Genomic DNA, 20652 nt, shown 5'->3' with positions numbered 1-20652 from the left:
TATACCATAAACTCTCTCTGAGTTGGCTATATCATCTACCCCAGTAACGACGCAACTGTCAACCGAGTGAGGCGCGCCTGCCGCCTAGAGGCTGAGAATATCCTGGTGAGTGATCTCTGTTGGATAACCAACCTGCACATTTGGCAACCGTGACAGGACCCAATTTTCCTGAAGTGATATTTTGTGAAGAGGAAAATTGCATGAATTATCCCGTATTGCGTGAAAGAACAAGATTTCATTAACAACAAACGAACCTGTAGAAGAGATCACCCACCAGACAAAAAAAACATGAGGAATTTGAGAGAAGACCGACCAGTGTTGCTAGATGATCATGTGAGTATTTATAATTCGAAACCAAAAAAGATTCAATGACTGAGTGAAAAAGGCAAGTTGAGAGGACAGCCTTAGCATGCGAGTTGGGAGGACCGCATAGAAATACAGCGTGTTGAGAGGACAGCTGTATGAAAAAGGCGTGTTGAGAGGACAGCCTATTATTGCGAGTTGGGAGGACCGCAAAGAGGAAAACAGCGTGTTGAGAGGACAACTGTATAAAAAAGGCGAGTTGAGAGGACAGCCTAAGCTTGCGAGTTGGGAGGACCGCAAAGAAAACAGCGTGTTGAGAGGACTGCTGAATTAAATAAAGGCGACTTGAGAGGACAGCCTAAGCTTGCGAGTTGGGAGGACCGCAAAGAAAACAGTGTGGTGAATGGACGGCTGAATAAAAAAAAAGGCGAGTTGAGAGGACAGCCTATGCTTGCGAGTTGGGAGGACCGCAAAGAAAACAGCGTGTTGAGAGGACAGCCGAATTAAATAAAGGCGACTTGAGAGAACAGCCTAAGCTTGCGAGTTGGGAGGACCGCAAAAAAAACAGCGTGGTGAATGGACGGCTGAATAAAAAAAAAGGCGAGTTGAGAGGACAGCCTATGCTTGCGAGTTGGGAGGACCGCAAGTAAAAAAACAGCGTGTTGAGAGGACAGCTGTATCAAAAATGCGAAATGATAAGGCAGGCAATGAGTTGCGAGTTATGAGGACCGCAACGGGAAATCAACGGAACTAATGACATTCTGTGGATGCTGTAAATGCGTATGTTTTGTGAAATCTTGAAGATGAAATGATGAGAAGATGATTTGAGAGAATGAGGTAATTGAAAAGATGGAAGAACATTAAATGATGAAATTATGAAATGCTTGGAAAAATTAGAAACTTATCAGCTGAAACAAGAAGAAAATGCAAAAAGGAAAAATTAGATGGTTTTGAGAAAATTATCTGGTTATAAGAAATTGCGTTGAAGATGTTAAAAAATTAGATGATTACAAAATGAGAAGGTGATATTGTGAGAAAGTTAGTTGGTTAAAAGATGAAATCCAGATTTTAAGTGGTGAAGATGAGAACAAAATGAATTCGGTAAATGAAAAGTTTGACGAGTATAAGATGATAAGATAATCAGATGAGAAAATCAGAAAAGGAGAAGATGAGCGGATGAGAAGTTGTGGAAAAGATAAGGACGTGAATAAGTTGGAAAGATGACGAGCAAATTGAATGAGCTTATTGCAAATAATATCAATTTAATTTATGCGAGAGATCATGTTTTGAATTTTCGTTGAAAAATAGGATGATAAGCTAAATCAGGTAAATGAATTATGAATAATATAATATTTGCGAAGAGCCCAGCTCACAGTACGGCAATCAAATCATGATTGGATGATAAACAAAATACAATTTGTGTAAAACCAAGTTTGAAGCAGAACTTTCAAAAGACGACAAGCGAGAGTCATGATTTGAAGAATGAATGGATGAAATCATAAAAATCAAATTATAGAAATATTGAATGTTCAGGAAAAGAAACTTGAATCAGAAAAGAGTTCAACTTGAACTGTATCACAGGTCCCAAATTAGAGAATACAAATAGTTTCCAACGTACTAGGTAGCCAAAAAAAAAGTATGGTTTTTTCGAAGACATATTCTATAATACATACATAAAATACGAGAAGAAACATTTGTCTGGCAAGCCTGGCGCAAACCTCTCTTGACAGTTGCGGAAGAGCCATGCGTTTCCTGCGATTCCACCGGTGGTGGTTGTAGGGAATAAAGCTAAATAAGCAAATAAATGTGAAAATATACAACAATGTTATAATGAAATTTATACATCCCTATTCCCTTCGGTTGTAAAGAGAGGGAGCACAAGAAACAAATGGATACACTGGGCGCTCTGCATGGAATTGAATCTTTTTGCAGGCGCGGTCCTATGGAGGGGGTGATCGGGGTGATCACCCCCCCCCCAAGCGGCAAAAAACCGTTGCAAAACACCCGTAAATGCTCGAATTTCTAAAAAAATTTGGACTTCCCCTAGTATATGTGCTTTTGAATTTTCAAAAATTTTCCACTCCGTGGGGGTGTTTAGTCAACGAAAAAGTTTATCACTTAAAGGTTAAGATTGATGAAAAGTCGGTCTACCAAACTCAAGCAGCTGTAACTTGCAGTTCCCTGGACCGAATTATACCAATCAACTTCTGTTGATTTGATTTGATTTGAAATTCGTTTATTTGGAAGGGTGCCGTGCGCTATACCTATTAAGCACCCTCAACTTCTGTTGAATTTCTTAGAGTGTAGACTTTGAATTTCCTAACCATTTATCTACTTAACATTTGAGCTAGGTAATGAAATGTAGAGACATTTTTTTTTACTTGTCACTAATATCCCTCGTATGCCTAAATTTATATAAGCAAATTGTGATAAATTTTGTATTTGTATCAAAATCTTCATTATGTTTTGATTTTGTTAGGCTGACAAATTTGAAAAAGTGAAATAGGGGAGTGAATATTGTTATAACACTGAAATACTTGAATTTTTTTTTTCTGAAGTCATACACTGATTGCCCTTATCATGCAGTTTTTCTTCAAGAATAAAAAGCTAAGACGAATCTGAAATTTCAAAAATAAATTACAATTTCCAATTCTGCATTTTTTCTTTTGATTACAGTTGGTTTATTGAAAATTTAAAATCTGTACAAAATTATGTCTAACTTATTCCAAAATCCAATGCAGTACTATTCTCACTTGCGTTTACAAGAAATTCATAATAACATAGATTGCAAAATAACAATCGAGTTTTTGAATCACAGTAAAGTTTCTCTTGCACGAATTAATCTCTCCCACGATTTTACATCATTCAAATATGAATTATGAAACTTCAAACTAACCTTTATTAAGAAATTAAAAAAAAGTAGATCTAATTTAATTTAATTTGGTTTGAAATCTATCACATCGACCGTAAAAAGAGAACAGAAATTGAATATGAAGTTTTGAATGTAAGAATTCCGTTTTACAAACCTTTTAAAGATTTCTAAATTCAAGTTAATGCATTAATAAAACACAAGAGATTCCAGAGCAACAATAAATCAAAAGAAAAAATTGTGGGCAGTATTTGTAATATTTGCGTTCCGTATGAGTTTTTGAAGCCAATAAGGGATAAAAACAATTTATAAAAGCTGTTTTAATATGAAGGGTTTGGAGTTTTGGAATAGAATTTAAAAACATCTCCAACACATCTGAATGCAAATTTGTATTTTTTGTATTTGCTTTTTTTCGGTATAACTTTTAAAAATATGTACAACGTTAAAATTCACTGACAAAATGCACTTTTTAGCAAAACTGTACAGTATCAAAATGATTTAGAAAAAAAGGTTCTAACTTCATGATCAATTTTTCTGAAGACTGTGAGTAATTATTGTTGCTTCTGGACGACAAAATTTCAGAATTGAAAAAAAAAATATAATTTTTTTTTAAATCGTTGTTTGAACATTAGGAAAAAAAATCTGTATCGTTTTTTTTCGAGAATTTGCCACTTAGTGGCATTCTTCCCTAAAAGCTGCATCGTTGAATGAATGAAAGATAATTTATAGATTCAAAATAATTATCTCTTGTTCATGTAGGTCAGTTGCTTCATCAGTTTTCATTGATCGATTAAACTCTAAACTAATTAGTTTTCTGACAAAAAATTTAATAAAAAAATCGAGTAAATGACGCAATTTTTTTTTCAAATTCAGTTTGCCTATGTTTTATATTTTCCCTTGTGGATTAAAACTTTCCCGTCATCAGTCGATTATTTTTTCGGCAACAAGGCAATCCATCAACCTAACACTCGTAAGAGCTTTTTGTGACTTTTGACTTATGCTGCTGGATTTCAAGATCTACACCAATTAAATCGCCGAATCTGCTTTCAGCTCATTCACATAATAATTTTGAAATTTTAAGTTGAAATTCAGTTTAGGTTAAGATACTCTACATCTGAAAGTTTGGCTATTTCAATCGCAATTGAATAATACTCTTCACTGAATTAACCTTTCATGGCTTGATTCCATGTTTTTCATTATAAATCAATATCGTTTCAAGAGTTTGGAATTATAAATAGGTACCTACATGAAAAAAAAACGATTTTTCACCTTCTTTATAATCTATTTGTTGCTATTTCAATTGTTTCAGTATAATTAAAATTGAAAATTTTGTATTATATTCTGAAATTCAAGAGCAAATCATTTAAAATCAAGTTCCAAAAGCCTTATATTTCAGTATCTCATTTTGATCATCTTATTATCAACTAAATTTAAACATTGTTGGAGTGTTGATTTTCGATATTGAGAATTTGAAAAATCAAAACCAGAATTTTAAACGAGGATTGTGTAACCAAATTGGAAAAAACATTACGAAATTTTCAAATCACTATTCAGTAAATCACTGCTATGAAAAATTTAATCACCGTTAACCAGTTTGGAATTCATAGCAAAAATTAACTAAAACTTATCTCAAACTATACTTCTTGTTTGGTCTAGCACTAATATTCAGAAGCTCAACAACGTGTGTATAATTTTTATTTGTAAAATGAAATTTATAACAAGAAATTCTTAAAAGATCCTTGAATGTGAGAATTTAAAATTACCAGATAACAAATTATGACAATTTTCTTCGTATTAACATTTTTTTTTGATTGAATATTATAGATTTGCTAGTTGTTCTATAATTATTGAAAAAATTTGTTAAAAGATTTCATAATTCTTCTCTTGTTTCAAATTTTTTGAAATATATCTAACTTTGTTCAGTGAAATTGAAGTGGGAGAGAAGGAGGAGCAGTGTGGAGCTTATACATATTTTTTTTATTTATTTTTATTTATTTTATTTCGCCAACCTCATTGTACTCATTTGAAAGAGGCAACCCTCATCAACTCCCCCCCCCCCCCCCCCGCCACCCTCCTCCTCTTTTCGCTATTTTAAATCGATCGTTTTTTCACCAGATATTACGTTCCTTCATATTGACTGATTTTTGAAAATTTGGAAAATCACCCCCCCCCCCCAGAGCCAACTCTAGGACCGCCCCTGTCTTTTTGGGAGTACGTTAGGACGAAGAAAGCGAGAATTAGACGAGTCTATTTCCACGGGAGAGAGAAAACAAAATTTAGCGTTTAGAGAGAAAGAGAAACTTATCCCGGGTCAGTTTACAGACTAATTTTGTGAGTGACGGATCGCGTCAGCATCCTACCTACCTACCTAAGGGTCCAGCGCCGATTGACCGGCGCATAGGGCTGAGATAAAAGATCTCCACTGCTGGCGATCCGGAGCCAGCGTCTTCACCTGCTGCCAGCCGAGGTTCTCGTCAACTGTGCGGATTTCAGCGGCTAGACTTCGCCGCCACGAGCTTTTGGGCCTGCCTCTTCTTCGATACCCATCTGGATTCCAGTCAAGCGCCTCTCTGCAAATCTCGTTTTCATCTCTTCGCAGCGTGTGCCCAATCCATCTCCACTTACGTTCCCGAATCTCGATTTCAACGTTTGAGATCCAGTTGCCAGGCCACCAAGCGCGGATGATGTTCCGCAGGCAGCGATTCACAAAAACTTGCAGTTTTCGCGTCGTCACCGCATATGTGCACCAAGTTTCACACCCGTACAGCAATACGGATTTGACGTTTGAGTTGAAGATTCGGATCTTAGTTCGTAGAGAGATCTGGCATGACCGCCAGATGTTTCGGAGACTCGCAAACGCAAATCGGGCTTTTCTGATCCGGGTCTCGATGTCCTTCTTGGTCCCACCATCAGGCGTAATCTGGCTACCAAGATACTGGAAGCACTCCACTGTCTCAACCTGTTGTCCAGCTACCACGAAATTGGAACGATTTTCTGTATTGATTTCCATCGACTTGGTCTTTCCGACATTGATTTTGAGACCTGCTGCCTTGGAGCTTTCGGTGAGATCGTCGAGTTTGCTCTGCATGTCTTGTTGTGTTTGGGCGAGCAAAACAATATCGTCAGCCAGGTCAAGGTCGTTCAGTTGCTCCATGGTTGAAGGATTCCACGGCAATCCTCGGTTTGGTCTACAGTCAATCGATCCAGTCAAGATCTCATCCATTACGATGAGAAAAAAGCAGCGGTGACAAAATACATCCTTGTCTCACTCCAGCAGTTACCGGGATTGGTTCGGACAAGACACCGTCGTGCAAGACCTTGCACGAAAATGCCTCGTACTGTGCTTCGATGAGATGGACTAGTTTCTCTGGGACCCCTCGTCGTCTAAGAGCAGCCCAGATGTTTTCGTGGTTCAGTCGGTCAAATGCTTTTTCGAAATCAACGAACACCAGCAGAAGAGAGTCCTGGAATTCGTTGATTTGTTCCAGTATTATTCGTAGCGTTGTGATGTGGTCCACACATGATCGTCCGGATCGGAATCCAGCTTGTTGCCGTCGGAGTGTAGCGTCGATTTTCTCCTGGATCCTGTTCAGGATCACTTTGCAGAGTACTTTGAGGGTTGTTCAGATCAAAGTTATGCCACGCCAGTTACCGCACTCTGTTAGGTCTCCTTTTTTTGGGACCTTTACGAGAATACCCTGCATCCAGTCGGCCGGGAATGTTGCAGTATCCCAAATGTCAGCGAATAGACGGTGCAACATTTGTGCTGACAAGGCAGGGTCGGCTTTGAGCATTTCAGCAGGAATGCAATCGATTCCAGGCGCTTTGTTGGATTTCATGTCCTTGATTGCCGCTTCTATTTCAGCCAGCGAGGGCGCTTCCGAGTTGACGCCATTAATGCGACTTACTGTGGGCGCCTCGAGCTGCGGGTTCTGTTGGCCATTGCTATTTGTAACTCGGAAAAGTTGATCAAAATGCTCAGTCCAACGCTTGAGCTGATCTGTTCGATCTGTCAGCAGCTGACCTGCTCGGTTTTTCAGCGGCATTCTTGCATTAGTCCTTGCACCACTAAGACGGCGAGAAATATCATATAATAATCGGATATCTCCAATGGCGGCGGCTCTTTCTCCCTCTTCGGCTAGGGAGTTTGTCCAGGCTTTCTTGTCTCGTCTACAAGCTCGTTTAACTGCCTTTTCCAGCTCCGCATATCGTAAGTGGGCGGCTGATTTGGCTGACCCGGTACATGCCTGCTCAATTCCGACTTTCGCCTTTCTCCGATCATCGATCATCCTCCAGGTTTCATCCGACATCCATTCACTTCGTCTTCCACAAACTTTACCGAGAGTACCATGGCTCGTCGTGATAAAGGCATTCTTGATTCCACACCACTGTTCTTCGACTGTTCCGTCTGTCGGCAGCTCCGAGGCTCGGGATTCTAGCTGTTCAACGTATGCCCTTTTCACCTCTGGATTCTCCAACCGGCGGACGTCGTATCGACACCCGACTTTCTCCTCACGCCGTTGGACACGCGCAACTCTCAGTCGTATCTCGCCAAGGACGAGGTGATGGTCAGATGCAATGTCTGCACTTCGTTTGTTGCGGACATCAAGAAGGCTCCTTCTCCATTTTCGGCTGATGCAGATGTGGTCAATTTGATTTTCTGTTCGGCCATCTCGGGATACCCAAGTGACCTTATGTGCTGGTCGATGGGGGAAGAGCGATCCACCGATCACCATGTTGTTGTTGCCACAAAATTCTACAAACAGCTCTCCGTTTTCGCTCATCGCGCAGCATCGCGCTAGTAAAATGTTGAAATGAAGTGGAAGAAAATGGCGTTGGTTTTCGGCCGGTCTCGACAGTGGTGTGTGTATTTTCTTCCACTAGAAATGTGAGAGAACTGGTGAGACAAAACTCGTGTTGCAATCATGGTTGCCACAAGTACACATTTGGTCTGATTCAACCCAAAGACTAAAATGAAAACATCTGAATATGGTTAAAGCTTTCTAGGCATATTAAACGACATTTTGTTTGAAAAGATGTATGACATTCATTTTGTTAAATGGTATTGTCACTGAATCCCCAAACCGGAGCTTTTGTCAACATTAGGTACGGCAACGCTACTGACGGAACTCCATGTTGATAGATGAAACATTTCCCAAGTGTCGGAGCCAAACAAAAGAAAGGGCTTTCTGATTTTAAAAATGCATTTTAAAAATTTTTACCAAAAGCTGAAAACCAGTCACTGTAGGGGCATAATGAGGGGGGGAGGGGCCCCCTGGGCAGTAGAAGCACCATTTTTCGGGGCAAGATGAACGTTTTCTGCCGGGGAATCTAGTATTGAATTCGACTCGGTGAAGTCAACTGAATAATAGAGCTACAGCTTGACTTGTTTCATCTGTCGATTCGGCCTATTGATAAGGTGTCGGAGAGGTAATCATTAGACTCGAGTTCGATTCCTGGTCAAGGTCAATGTTTTTTAATTTATCATTCATGATCGATGCATTTTACACTGAACGATGAGGCGTAGATTCATCACTACTGCTTTGACAAAATAATTTAGGTCTGTTAGTAAAATTCAACGAATTAACACATGCTCATACATTATGTTTCTGGTGTTTTGTTTGACGGATGATGCTACTAGCCTTATAATGTAACAACAAAAAAATCAATCATGAATGGGATGTAAAAAAAATCTCCTCGAACAGGAATCGAACTCGAGTCTACTGATTACCTCTCCGACACCTTACCAATAGGCCAAATTGACAGATGAAACAAGCCAAGCTGTAGCTCTATTATTCAGTTGACTTCATCGAGTTGAATTCGCTGCTAGATTATACGGCAGAAAACGCTCATCTTGCCCTGATTGAATGTGCTCTGTTCGCTCCAGGTCAACAAATTTAAGTAAAAACGCGTTTTAAAATTGATTAAAGTGAAAAATCAAAAATTTTATGATGGTGAAAATTGTGAATATTGTGAAATTGTGAATCATATTGCAGTGCGTACATTTCAGATCAAGATGATTTAAAGGTCATAAAAGCTTATTTGGTGGTGCTCAAAAATTATAATATTTTCGTCACTTGAGAACCTAGCTGGTTATTATTTAATATGTCTGTAAAGATGATAGGGATATTTCTTTTTGGTGAAATATTAATACTATAAGTAGTACGAACAAATTCTTACAAAAATTTGTTTAATAAAATACGTACTTTTGTAGAAAAAAGGAGTGCTTATTATGCCCTGGGTGCTCGTAATGCCCTTATATCCCTAGGTATAGTTTATTTCTTATGCGAAGCCTGCCTTATCGATAATCCAATGTTTTATCAACTTTTTTATGGATAGATAAAAAGCTAAAAAAAAATTTAAACTGATTGTTTAAGTTATTTTGCTCATCAATGCTGTCGATATGATAGCGTCAATCCTTACTGCCGATGGGCGGATATTCGCTCCAATTTCGCTATGATATCCTCACGCCGAGTTCAAGAACCACCAGCAGATATTTGCAATCATGATGGTGGCAATGTTTGGTAAATATAAACGATTGCCTCATGCCTCTTCTCCCTGTAGATTGGCCATTTATCTCGCACAGTTGTGTTTACTTGCCAGCCAGCTTGCGGTTTTCATTCACAAATAGTAGGAGCAAGCAGCAGCAAAAGAGTGGCGGTTCATCAGATCAGACTGTTTGCCTTTGATCTTCTTGTTTGGCACTGGTGGCGAGGTTCCCACTTTCAGCAGCAGCAGCAGCAGCAGTTAGTTTACGTTGCTCGACCATCATTCCATTCTAAAATCATCAATGGATCAGAAACGGGAATGCGAAATGCAGGGGAGCTTTTGTTAGACATTTCTCCAATCAATCTGTGTTTTCGGTCGGTTAATTTATCAATTTTATACAATCGTATTCGTATGATCCCGGGAAGTATCCGTTAAAAAATAGCAACAAGGTCGGCGATTACACTGCGTTAATGGCCAAGTTGTAAGGGGTGATGGGTTAATAAATATTCTCTTTAAACTTCTTACATCTAATTGATTTGTTATTTTGTTTGACAGAAAATGAAGATTCCCGAAAATATTTATGCAAAATCGAGTTGTTGAAAACTGTTAAATTTGGGATTTAAACTGTTGCTTTAGATCAAATGCAAAACGCCTAGTTGTGTGATGAGAGTTTATATTTTAAGTATCTACATAATGTTAGAGATCAATTTTCTTATCATATACCTTACCTACCTCGTAATAATGAACTTTTTTTTCCTTTTTCATTGGAATTTAATCCATTAATATCATTTTTCCTTAAACGTGGTCAAGCAACTTTACACCGCGAATGTTCTATACTACAAAAAATTTAGTACTTATTGACTTTAAAATTAACGCCAAATTCATAACTTTCAATTCAACATCTTTTCACCAACGAGATAATGCATAACAGGACTACATGTTGTAAAGGTGCAATTTTTATAAAATTCTCTTAAATCATTGGATTGATGAAAATGTTTGATGAAAATTCCTTCATTTCGTTTAAAAGCACTCTTTCAACAAGAACGGGAACATGTACTCTTTAGATAATTACCGTAGGAATCTTCAATTCTAAAACAAGTTTAACCTTTGGAATCTGATCCTCCAAATATTGACCGAAAACCTTTAATGCTATCTGTGATAAGCATCTATGGATTATGGTTCTGATAGTAAGAAAAATCCGAAATGTTTCATTAAAAATATTTCAGGTATCTATTCTGAATCTGGAGTGGAGACGGTGTGATCCAACATTCGTTTGCCTACCTACCGGGCGCATTCATTCTGAGCATGAGAAAATTTGATACCAATGTTGAATGCAATTTCTTACATGGCAGATCATCAGGTTCACAACCCAGAGGACAACGCTTTGACTGTGATTTGCGGGAAAAAATGTGACTATCCTGTGACCTTAGGACTGTTTCCTTTCGAGAATTACATCGACATGAGAACTGAATTATGAAGAAATTACAAAAATATATCCAACATATTAAGATTAATATCAAATTTAGCTGACCTGGTGTGCTTTGCCACACGTTGTTAAAATTTATGGTAACGTTAATAAATATTGATATTTCAATATGCTTGTTTATTATATGGTATTAAGATTAAATCATAATAAAAATCATCCCCTAGAAATAAAAGCTGAAACCTGAGTTTTGAATTCCAACTCAAATATAAGAATACCTTATACTAGTTTTATCAAAAAAAAAAATGATCCTGTTCTCAAAACCTGATTTAAAATTTATTTTCCAATCATTACGTTGTGTCTGCAATATAGACTGTGTTTTTTTATCATAAGTGTCTTTAATCTACCAAAATAAATTATTAGCTTGCATAAAATTTCTCCCGCGGTCCGAAAAAACATCGCGGTTCTTAATGTGTTAAGGTCGAAAAACAATTAAAATCGAAAGATGGAAAATTATGCTGCGTGAATCAACATTACTTATAAAATTTTAATTATAAAAAAAAATGAAATTTTGCCTTCGTTCAATTCTCTAGGTCCTCGCACAATTCCACTTTTTTTCATTCAGTCCTTGACTAACTCTTGAAAAACGTCCCTATTTTTTAAATATCAAAAATTTGCCTCTAAATACAACAAAAACTATACATATAGGGTAAGAACACTATATATTGAACACCATATTTGGGATTCACCATATTTGTGGCCAACAAATAATAACGAAAGGTTTTTCTGATAAAATTTTGATAGCGTAGCCGTAGCTTAAGCTTATTTCTCTGCTTCGAATCGATATATTTTTTTCGTGGAAATATGTTTTGAAATTATTATTTAAGCCTTTTTATTCAAAATTACTTTTGTCCCAATGATTAAACACAATGATTCAAATATTGAACAGGCAATGTTCTAATTATTGAACACGTAAACATTGATTATCATTGCATATATTCAGGGGTATTTCGCTTGATAGTATGCCTTGCAGGGGCGATTTTGGTTGAGCTAGCAACCAAGAAACAGTTTGTTTACATTTCCAAACACCAACCGATGTTTGTTCAATAACTGGTACATGCATTTCTTTACGAAACTTATCTTAGACGTTTATTTGTCTTATATCCAATTTTTCCCCCAATCAAAAATAGGCTGTTTTCTTCATCCAGTCGAAAAACCAAGCCAAAATTTGAACACCTATTCAAGTTTCGGGGATTGTGGCTTTAAGAGTCCGAGATTCTTAATAAAAATTTGAACATAGGTATAAAATGCTTCAACAGTGGCACAACGAATTTTGATTTATTTTTCTACTGTATATTATTGTTTTAATCAGTAAATGTTTTACTAGTGTTCAATATCTGGTACCTGTTCAATAACTAGTGCTTCTACCCTACTAATGAAAAAAGTTGAACTCACACATAAATTAACCTGCTGCTTCTAAACGCTTTGAATTTATCAGGAAGGGTGTTTGTTTACGAGCCTTCGAAAAAAACAGATATTTAAAGATTTTGAAATAACAGTTTTACCGAAATTTGAAATTTTGAAAAACAAACCAAGTTTTTCCCAATTTGAAACTCAACATGTAGGTTTTTAAACGTGGAAAGACTTAGACTCAGACTTAGTTATTGATGATTATGTGGACAATTTTCATGTTGATCAAAACTATCACGGTGATCAATGTTACCCCTTTTTACGGTACTCTTCCATACCATATTTGGCGCCATTTGCTTAAAAAGTTATCCAGTTATGCAAAAATGTATTTGAGCCACCATCTTCCCTATTTGTCTCCCCACTGGATGGAGGAAGGTTTCTCAAATAAGCATAGAAAGATTTCTCGTTCCCAAATAGGTTAATCTACTTTGAACCCGAAAACGACGGTTTTTAAAAATCCACAGTTTTCTCATGAATTAATGCGAGTTTCATAATTGGGATGTATAGGTCGATTCACGCACTGCCTGGCCTCACTGTTTTTGACACTTCGCGATTCCTGTTTTGATTCCTTATTTTCCAACTCTACACGCTGAGGAAACAAAGCAAATATTTGGGTCCTCATTAAATTCTCAACCATACGTTTTTAGCAATAGTTCTCAGCTCAATTTTGGGATAAAAATAAATTTAAAAAGGAAGTTAGTTGTTAAGAAATTAAATATTTTTAGCTTATCAAATAATGAGAAATCAATCATTTTGTTTGTTAATCCAGCTGAAAACAGAAATACAGGGATAAATGGATTTAAACTTAAAAGTTAAACTATCTGACGTTATTTTTTTTTGCCTCGGAATTTCATATCGTAAAAATTCAGAACAGTTTGTCGTGTCCCGGCCGTCGTGGCATAGCCATTTTGTATCTTTTTTTTTTTTTTTTGTTTAAATGAATTATGCTGCCGTCTGTCCTTGTCAAAGCTATTCATACGACTGGCTCTTTATTTCTCAACTGGACTCATTTCTTCACTTCTATAACTGCCCCTCTCTTTCTCTCTCTCTCTACTAAAGTATTTCCTCTCTTCCAATTTTTCCTTCCTATGTTGCTCTCGTTCCCTACACGGTTCAGCCCTTTTCACAGTATGTTAAATGGAGAATTTTCCAATGTTGAATTCTTCTTTCCCTGAGTAGTGTTATTGTACAAGTATGTGTATTTGTTCTCAGCTTCTGGTCAAAATAACACAAGAAACTTCCAGACAATCAATTCGAAACATTCCAATTCTTTAGAAGCCTCCAAATTTTGCTATTTGATAGGATTTTTTATTTCAAGTAGAAGCGCTGCCCTAGAATATTCAATGCAAAGTGAGTTGGTCCAGAAGAAATGTGGTGAAAAGAATTTTAAAAACATGTTGAAACATTTTAATAAACAAAACTCCTTTTCGAAATTTTTACGAATTTTCAACTTTCTGTTCATTTCCGGAGAGATAAACGTGAGAAACTAAAAAATATGCTAAATTAAATTCACAGAATGGAATTTGATGTTTTGCTATCCTTAAACTGAGTTTTGCGTTAAATTTCTTGACCGTGCAGCTACACGAAAAATTTCGCCGCACCCCTTCTCGTTCGTAAAATTTTGTAAACAGGACGCGCGAACTGTCACCACAAAAGGGAGAATACGTCATCGTAAATCGACCCATTGAAAGGTCTCAGCCATAGATGCCACACCTACCGATTTTTCGGTATTCATACCGATTTTTGGGCAAATTTTGACCCAAGAATCGGTATATACCGAACACCGATTTTTGGCAAAACCTACCGATTTCATAACGATTTTTGAAAACTTCGTTCTGACACAATTTATCAAAATACAGGATTAGAAGTTGGTCACTTTTTAGTAACTTTGTCACTTTTTTCAGACTGGTCACTCAGATGTTACTTATTTTGAAATTTGGTCTCTTAAGTCACATTTTTCTATAATAACTTTATATCTGAGCTAATTTTTAAACATTTTTTCTAATTATTTAAAAATTTCGTTTAATGTCACTCGTTTCACAAAGCAACAAGCATTATGAAAACTAATACTCACCACGCTTAATTGCTAAAAGCTTCCAAATAATAACATTTAAAAGTGGCATGGCAAGTAACATTTGTCATGCTTATCGAGTTTTGGTTGATTTAAATGTGAGGTGAACTTGTGAAAAGTTACTCAATCGAATTGAAAAAATCTAGTTATTACTTCAAAGTTTGCATATTTATAGACATTATTCTTTAAAAGATAGCTTGATATCAGTTGATGATTTCAAAAATAATGTCAGTTAAATCTCCATCTTTTTGCAAGTTTGCTCTTAAATTTTCTACAGTAAATATTCAGATGAACTTCTGAGATGTTTCCAAAAAAATATAGGTGCTTTTGTCAAAGTGTTCGAGGCATTCTAAAACTTTTTATTTTTTTATGATTGTTTTAAAATTCTGCTTAATGTTTCATTATTATTAGCAAATGTCCTTTGAGTTAGTTTTGAATTAACAAAAATATATTTTACGTAGAAGTTTATTCTTGTGAAATTTCTGCGCTTTTTTGTGCGATTATCTTGAATCTTTCGTTAATTTTTTCTAATCTTCTGAAAGTCTTTTGTCAATATTCGGTCAACATACTGTACAGCTATTTTCAATCTTGTATCGATGTGCTGTCACTTTTTTATAAGGATCTTCCAATTGATTTGTCACGACTTTCTTTATTTATCTGTCATTTTTCAAAATTGTGCCTAACTTAATCTCGAGTTTATGCTTTAAAGTTTTTGTCAAACAAGTGCTTGTTTCTTATTTCAGTCAGTACATTTGTAGAATTTTCAATTTAATTTGAGTCTTCTTCAACTATGTTAATGTTTTATTTTTTCAAAGAAAATGGATAAACTTGAATTATCCCTCAGGCTCAGTTGCCTTAGCCCATAGGGTACGATCTTTCAGTTCTCTCCCACTGATGTTTCAGAACTTAAGGATTCTGTGGTCGCAATTCCTAAATCATCAAAATTGTTTTAGGTAAAATGTTCCTTTTTTTCCAACATATGCCTTTCTATTAGTGAGACCAAGAGCCTTTTAGAAAACTTATTTTCAACAAGCAAAATTGTCTTGGAATCGTTCTATAGGAATTTTGAAATCACTATTGAGTTACTTTTCGACTTGATTTGGTCACTATTTCTACCCTAATTTTGCTTTAAAGTTACTATTTTTACCTACTTTTTTGCTTCATGGTCGCTTCTAGCCCTGCAGAATATAACTATAACTTTCGTTTTGCTTTTGTTTTTTCAATTTCGAACCAATATTATTCTAGTGCCTATTGAGCTAGCAAGTCTCAGAGTATTCGAATGCATCTTTGTGCCAACTCTCTTGAGATCGAATTTTGATTATCAAATAACATAGTAGATTAGGGAGTATAGCAGTTTAAGACATAAATAGATCATGTCTTGAAGTTGTATGTTAAAAATTTAGGAATTTAGGATAATTTTACGCACTTGATAAACAGCACAAGCCCACAAAATAAAAATAAACTCCGATGTTTTTATATAACTTTTAAAAACTGATAAAAAATCTTTTAAAATTTGTGCGCTGTTTTGGCAAAGCTCTAAAACATTACAAATATTTTAAAAATAAAGAGTTTACACAACAATCAACATTCCCTGAAACCATAAGTAATTTTGATTTAAAAAAAAAGTTATGGAAGTTTTGATTTCGTTTTTTTTTTCAACACCGCAGAAAACGGGAATATTTACGAAATTTCAGAGAAATTTTTAAAAGAATTGAATTTTTGATATTTAAAAAATTCGATAAGTCCAATATGTTCGCAGCCTTTAACAAAGTTGTTAAATGAGTCAAAATCTATAATATCCAGTCTCAACAACCTTCTTGAATGATGCTAGAAATAGCTGTAATCTTATCTATTCCAAATTTCAAAAATTTTGGAAATTAATTTTTCCTCAACTGTGCATTTATTAAACAAGAACATCTAGGCAAGATCTGGATCCATTAATGTAGAATAATAAATTGATTTAAAATCAGCAAACAAATTCTGTTCCCCTGTTTAGTATTCAGTATGAAAATACTAAATAATAATATTGTTTAGAGTGAGTAACACAATAAAGTCCTAGTGGACTGTCTTTTCGATATCAGCAAAATAGCATTTTTTTAAATATCATTTTAATAAAAAATGGTTTTAAAATTTTGAAAAAAAATCGGTATTTATACCGATTTTTGAAATTTTCATACCGAACACCGATTTTTTCGGACTTGAAAATACCGATTTTAATGTGGCATCGCTGGTCTCAGCCATAACCTCAAAACTAAAGCTGTTTTTGTTATGATTTTTTATAGACAATAACAACGTTTCGTAACGTTTTGCTCGTGCAGGAATACTTTTCGTGTTCGACAGTGTAAAAAATGGCGAATAAATGTGTAGTGAAAGGATGCAGGACCAAAACTGAATGTTGAATATCTTTTCACAAGCTCCCATCACTAACCGGAACGATTTTTGAGAATAGACTGAATATGTCCGAAATACGCCGTGCCAAAAGGATACGTTCCAGCAATTTAAAAAAAATTACTGCTAATTTAAGGGTATGTGGATTGCATTTTTTGGAGGCAAGCCGTCAGAACTATTGGACCACCGGAATGTTGATTGGGTTCCAACAATAAACTTTGCCAACCATGTTCCGGACAGTAATTCGACAGTAATCGGCATTACTAAAGCAGAAAAAGATAACAAAATAATAACATAAAAATTATTCCAGTTTCAATAATTAATATTTTAAAAATTTTATGAAAACCAAATAGTAACTCATTGACCACAAAGGAATCAAAAACTGTCAACCTAAACAGCGTCAATAAAGATGTAGAAGATATATGTTCATTTTCAAACGGCGCATTTCATTTCGATGTAATATGTACGTCTTTCCACGATGCTATTGAAAACGATCGAAAATATGAAAAGTAAGTACATAAAGCCATTGACTTATAAAGTTCATCATATTCATATTTAAATATTTTCAATGATTCTGCACCATTCTACTCCACTGATAAGATTGTTAGACCTATTTTATCAAGCGATTCATGTGTGCAAACAGCAGTCTCCTACGAGGAAGAAATTCAGAAATCAGGACTTAGGTTAGCAGGTAAATCGATCAAAAAAAAAAATAAATAAATAAATAAAAAGATAACACGACAAAATGCAAAATTACGCCAACGATTAATAAACACGCGAGCTACAGCGAGTCCAACATTAAAAGAGCTGGAGAAAGATGACAAGCAATGTCGGAATTACCCCGGAAGAAATGTAATGCTTCCGGTGATGCTCCTTAAAAAGGGTCGTAGCACGCATCTCTTGTAGCTGCAATCGAATGTTGTTCACCAATTTTGGAAAAGAGTTGATTGACAGCAGTTTGTTCATTTCTAACACCGTAATGAGTTGCTGCAGTTTTTAGTGGGACAGGGCTGGGACTACAAATGTTCTTGACAGTAGTTTTTGAATACTGTCCAATTGCTTTGTACGCATCTTTGAAGACTAAAGCTGTGATTCACCCAGTTCTAAATTTGCATCACCATTCGGTATGGTTCTGAAATTTTGTTGACAGTTCGATTAGCTTCAACCAATCAGGATTTTTAGATAGGTTGCATATATGCTAACAGATAATTCTCGAAGTTTTACAGGTGTTTTACGAGAATATACTTCGTCAAAAAGATTACTTAAACAGTAACCACCTAATTGTTCATCTATTGCCTGTTTGTATTTGCACATGTTGCAGTTTCACCACAAAATTCCATTATTACAGCTGAGCTCTGATCGTTTCCTTGGAGTGCTTGCAGCAAAGAAGTGCTCCTTTCGTTTGACTGTTCCTGGCTTGAAGAGCTTGGAAGAACATAGCTCCTGTTAATTTTTCTTCCAAAATCGATTTCATTGATCTTGTTGTGCAGCTGATTCTGTATGCCTTTTGGGGTTTTCCAATAAGCTGGCAAATCAATAACCGATAGCTACAAATATAAAAATTAGATTTATGTTATTCTCAACATACAAAATTTTGTATAAAATGTTTTACACACCCTTTTTATCAAGAACTGTTGTTCGCATTTCATGCAAGGCAAAAAATGTGGCACTTTGTGCTTGATGATTCCAGGATTCCAATGGTGCATTAGCAATGTGCTGCCAGTATGGTTCCGTTTAATTTCAGTAGAATCCATATGAGTAATGGTGATTTATTCAAAGAAAATGAATTGTGTATCAATCCATGCACAACACATATTCCATTTTGGCAAAGTGCTCCTTTCAAATTATTAACCAACCACTGTTTTAAGTAAAGCAACCGACCTTTTGAACTCTCCAGTGAGAGGAAACGGATCTTGGACCAAATAGATATAAATTTCGTTAAACGAAACCGTCAACGAAATATGTCCCCGTTGGCAGTTTAATGTGATATGGATCGGAACCACCACAAAGTAGAACTTTCTGCGAGTAACACAGAGATTCTTCTTTCGGATCCTAAAAGAATATATTGTTGTTTCGTATCACTTCGATCAAGAATCAGCGCTTCAAGAAATCTTAGGCGTTTCGTGCTTCCCACACACTCACCATATCAAATCCTACTTATTTATTTCACGAAATAAATTTCCAGACCACTTGATATTGTTAACCGTAGCAAAACGTAAACAAATGTTGTTTTCCTCTTCCTGTTCTGTTTACCAATGGACTAAACGTCAAATTGATGGCGACAAAAAATGTAGTTTGAAGGTTATGGCTGAGGCCAAGTTTTCGCTAATACCATCAGCCGTATATATCCAGGGAATTCTTGGGATACCGGGAAAAATTGTAAAAAAACGATTTTAACACTCTTCTGCATACGAAACCTGATCTATAAGGTATTTTTAAATTTTAGGTAGTGCTAAGGAAAACTTAACAAACTGTCTAAATGCCTCAAAAATTTACTTAGCAATTATAAAAACCAAAACTTAGGTATTTTTTCATTTCCGCTTTGCGTTCCGGAATCCTTCGAATCTATTTTTACTTTCTCCAATGCCAACAACATCCAGCTAGAATAATCTCTTCGTTAAGGATTTCCCTATCGCTCGTCGACAACACGCAACGTTTTCTGTGTAGATTCTGCAATATCTCGCGTTTGCCCAGAAACACGCTCGGAAAACAATCGTTGATCCATGAGCAGACAGCCGTCATCAGCAACTATGCTACTGTTTTATCTGTTTCTAAACGGAAACTAATCCTGATCAAACTGAGATGAGGAATACCTGCCTGCAGCTTCACGACCGTGGTAAGTTACACTAACCACTCTCAGTGTTTTCCGAGAACTTGAACCGAATGTGTCAATTTTGGGTATCGTTAGATTCGCAAACTAACTGTGAAGGAAGTGATTGAACCAGATATGGGTCATCGATACGAGAAAGTTCCTCCCGAGGGTGGATGGGGGCTGTTGGTGGGAATTGGGATGGCCGCCATGTTTACCGTTTCGCTTGGGTCTCTTCCCTCGTTTGGGTTGATGTTTGGAGATTTCCTAACTAATTTGGGAGAAGAAACCAGTGCCATAGCGCTGATCACTAGTTGCTTCTTTAGTGCGTTGAGTTTTGCGGGCCTTTTCACCAATACGCTGATGAAGAAAACGTCCTGTCGAACGGTGGGTTTAGTTGGAGCCGTGCTGTACGTTTGCGGAAGTTTTCTGACCGTTTTCGTGCGGTCAACCAATGAGCTGCTGATCTCGTTTAGTGTTTTTCAAGGTATGTTTCATAACGTAAACTTCAAAAGAAACTCATATTAAAATATTATTAATTTAAAAAAACAAGTTTTTTGCGGAGTTGATTTTAAGAAACTTGAAAGGTAGGGCAGATCAGGGCATAACGAGCACCCGGGGCATAATAAGCACTTCTCTTTTCTTCAAAAGTACGCATTTTCTTAAATAAATTTCATGAGGAATATTTTCGTACTTCCTATAGTATTAATTTGTCACCAGAAAAAAAATCGGCTTAACATCTTAACTGAAATATTTAAACAAAAACATCTACACTGCAAAAAATCGACATTTATAATATATGTTTCTCCACACATTTTTCCATTAATTTT

At 36.1% G+C, this 20652-nt stretch overlaps 1 protein-coding gene across 1 annotated transcript in view; it reads left to right on the top strand.

The window, feature by feature from the left end:
• Positions 1-19887: 19887 nt before the first annotated feature.
• LOC129758082 (monocarboxylate transporter 7) overlaps positions 19888-20652 on the top strand; it is a 43651-nt gene continuing 42886 nt past the window's right edge. Inside the window, exon 1 of the mRNA XM_055755524.1 lies at positions 19888-20309. Within this exon, the coding sequence (XP_055611499.1) occupies positions 19961-20309 (349 nt within the window). The 5' untranslated portion in view covers positions 19888-19960. The remainder of the gene's footprint in view (positions 20310-20652) is intronic.

This window comes from Uranotaenia lowii, chromosome 3, assembly GCF_029784155.1.
Source record: "Uranotaenia lowii strain MFRU-FL chromosome 3, ASM2978415v1, whole genome shotgun sequence".
In the NCBI taxonomy this organism is placed as follows: Eukaryota; Metazoa; Arthropoda; class Insecta; order Diptera; family Culicidae; genus Uranotaenia; species Uranotaenia lowii.
Note: the sequence above shows the minus strand (reverse complement) of the source record. Positions and strands in the feature narration are given on the sequence as shown.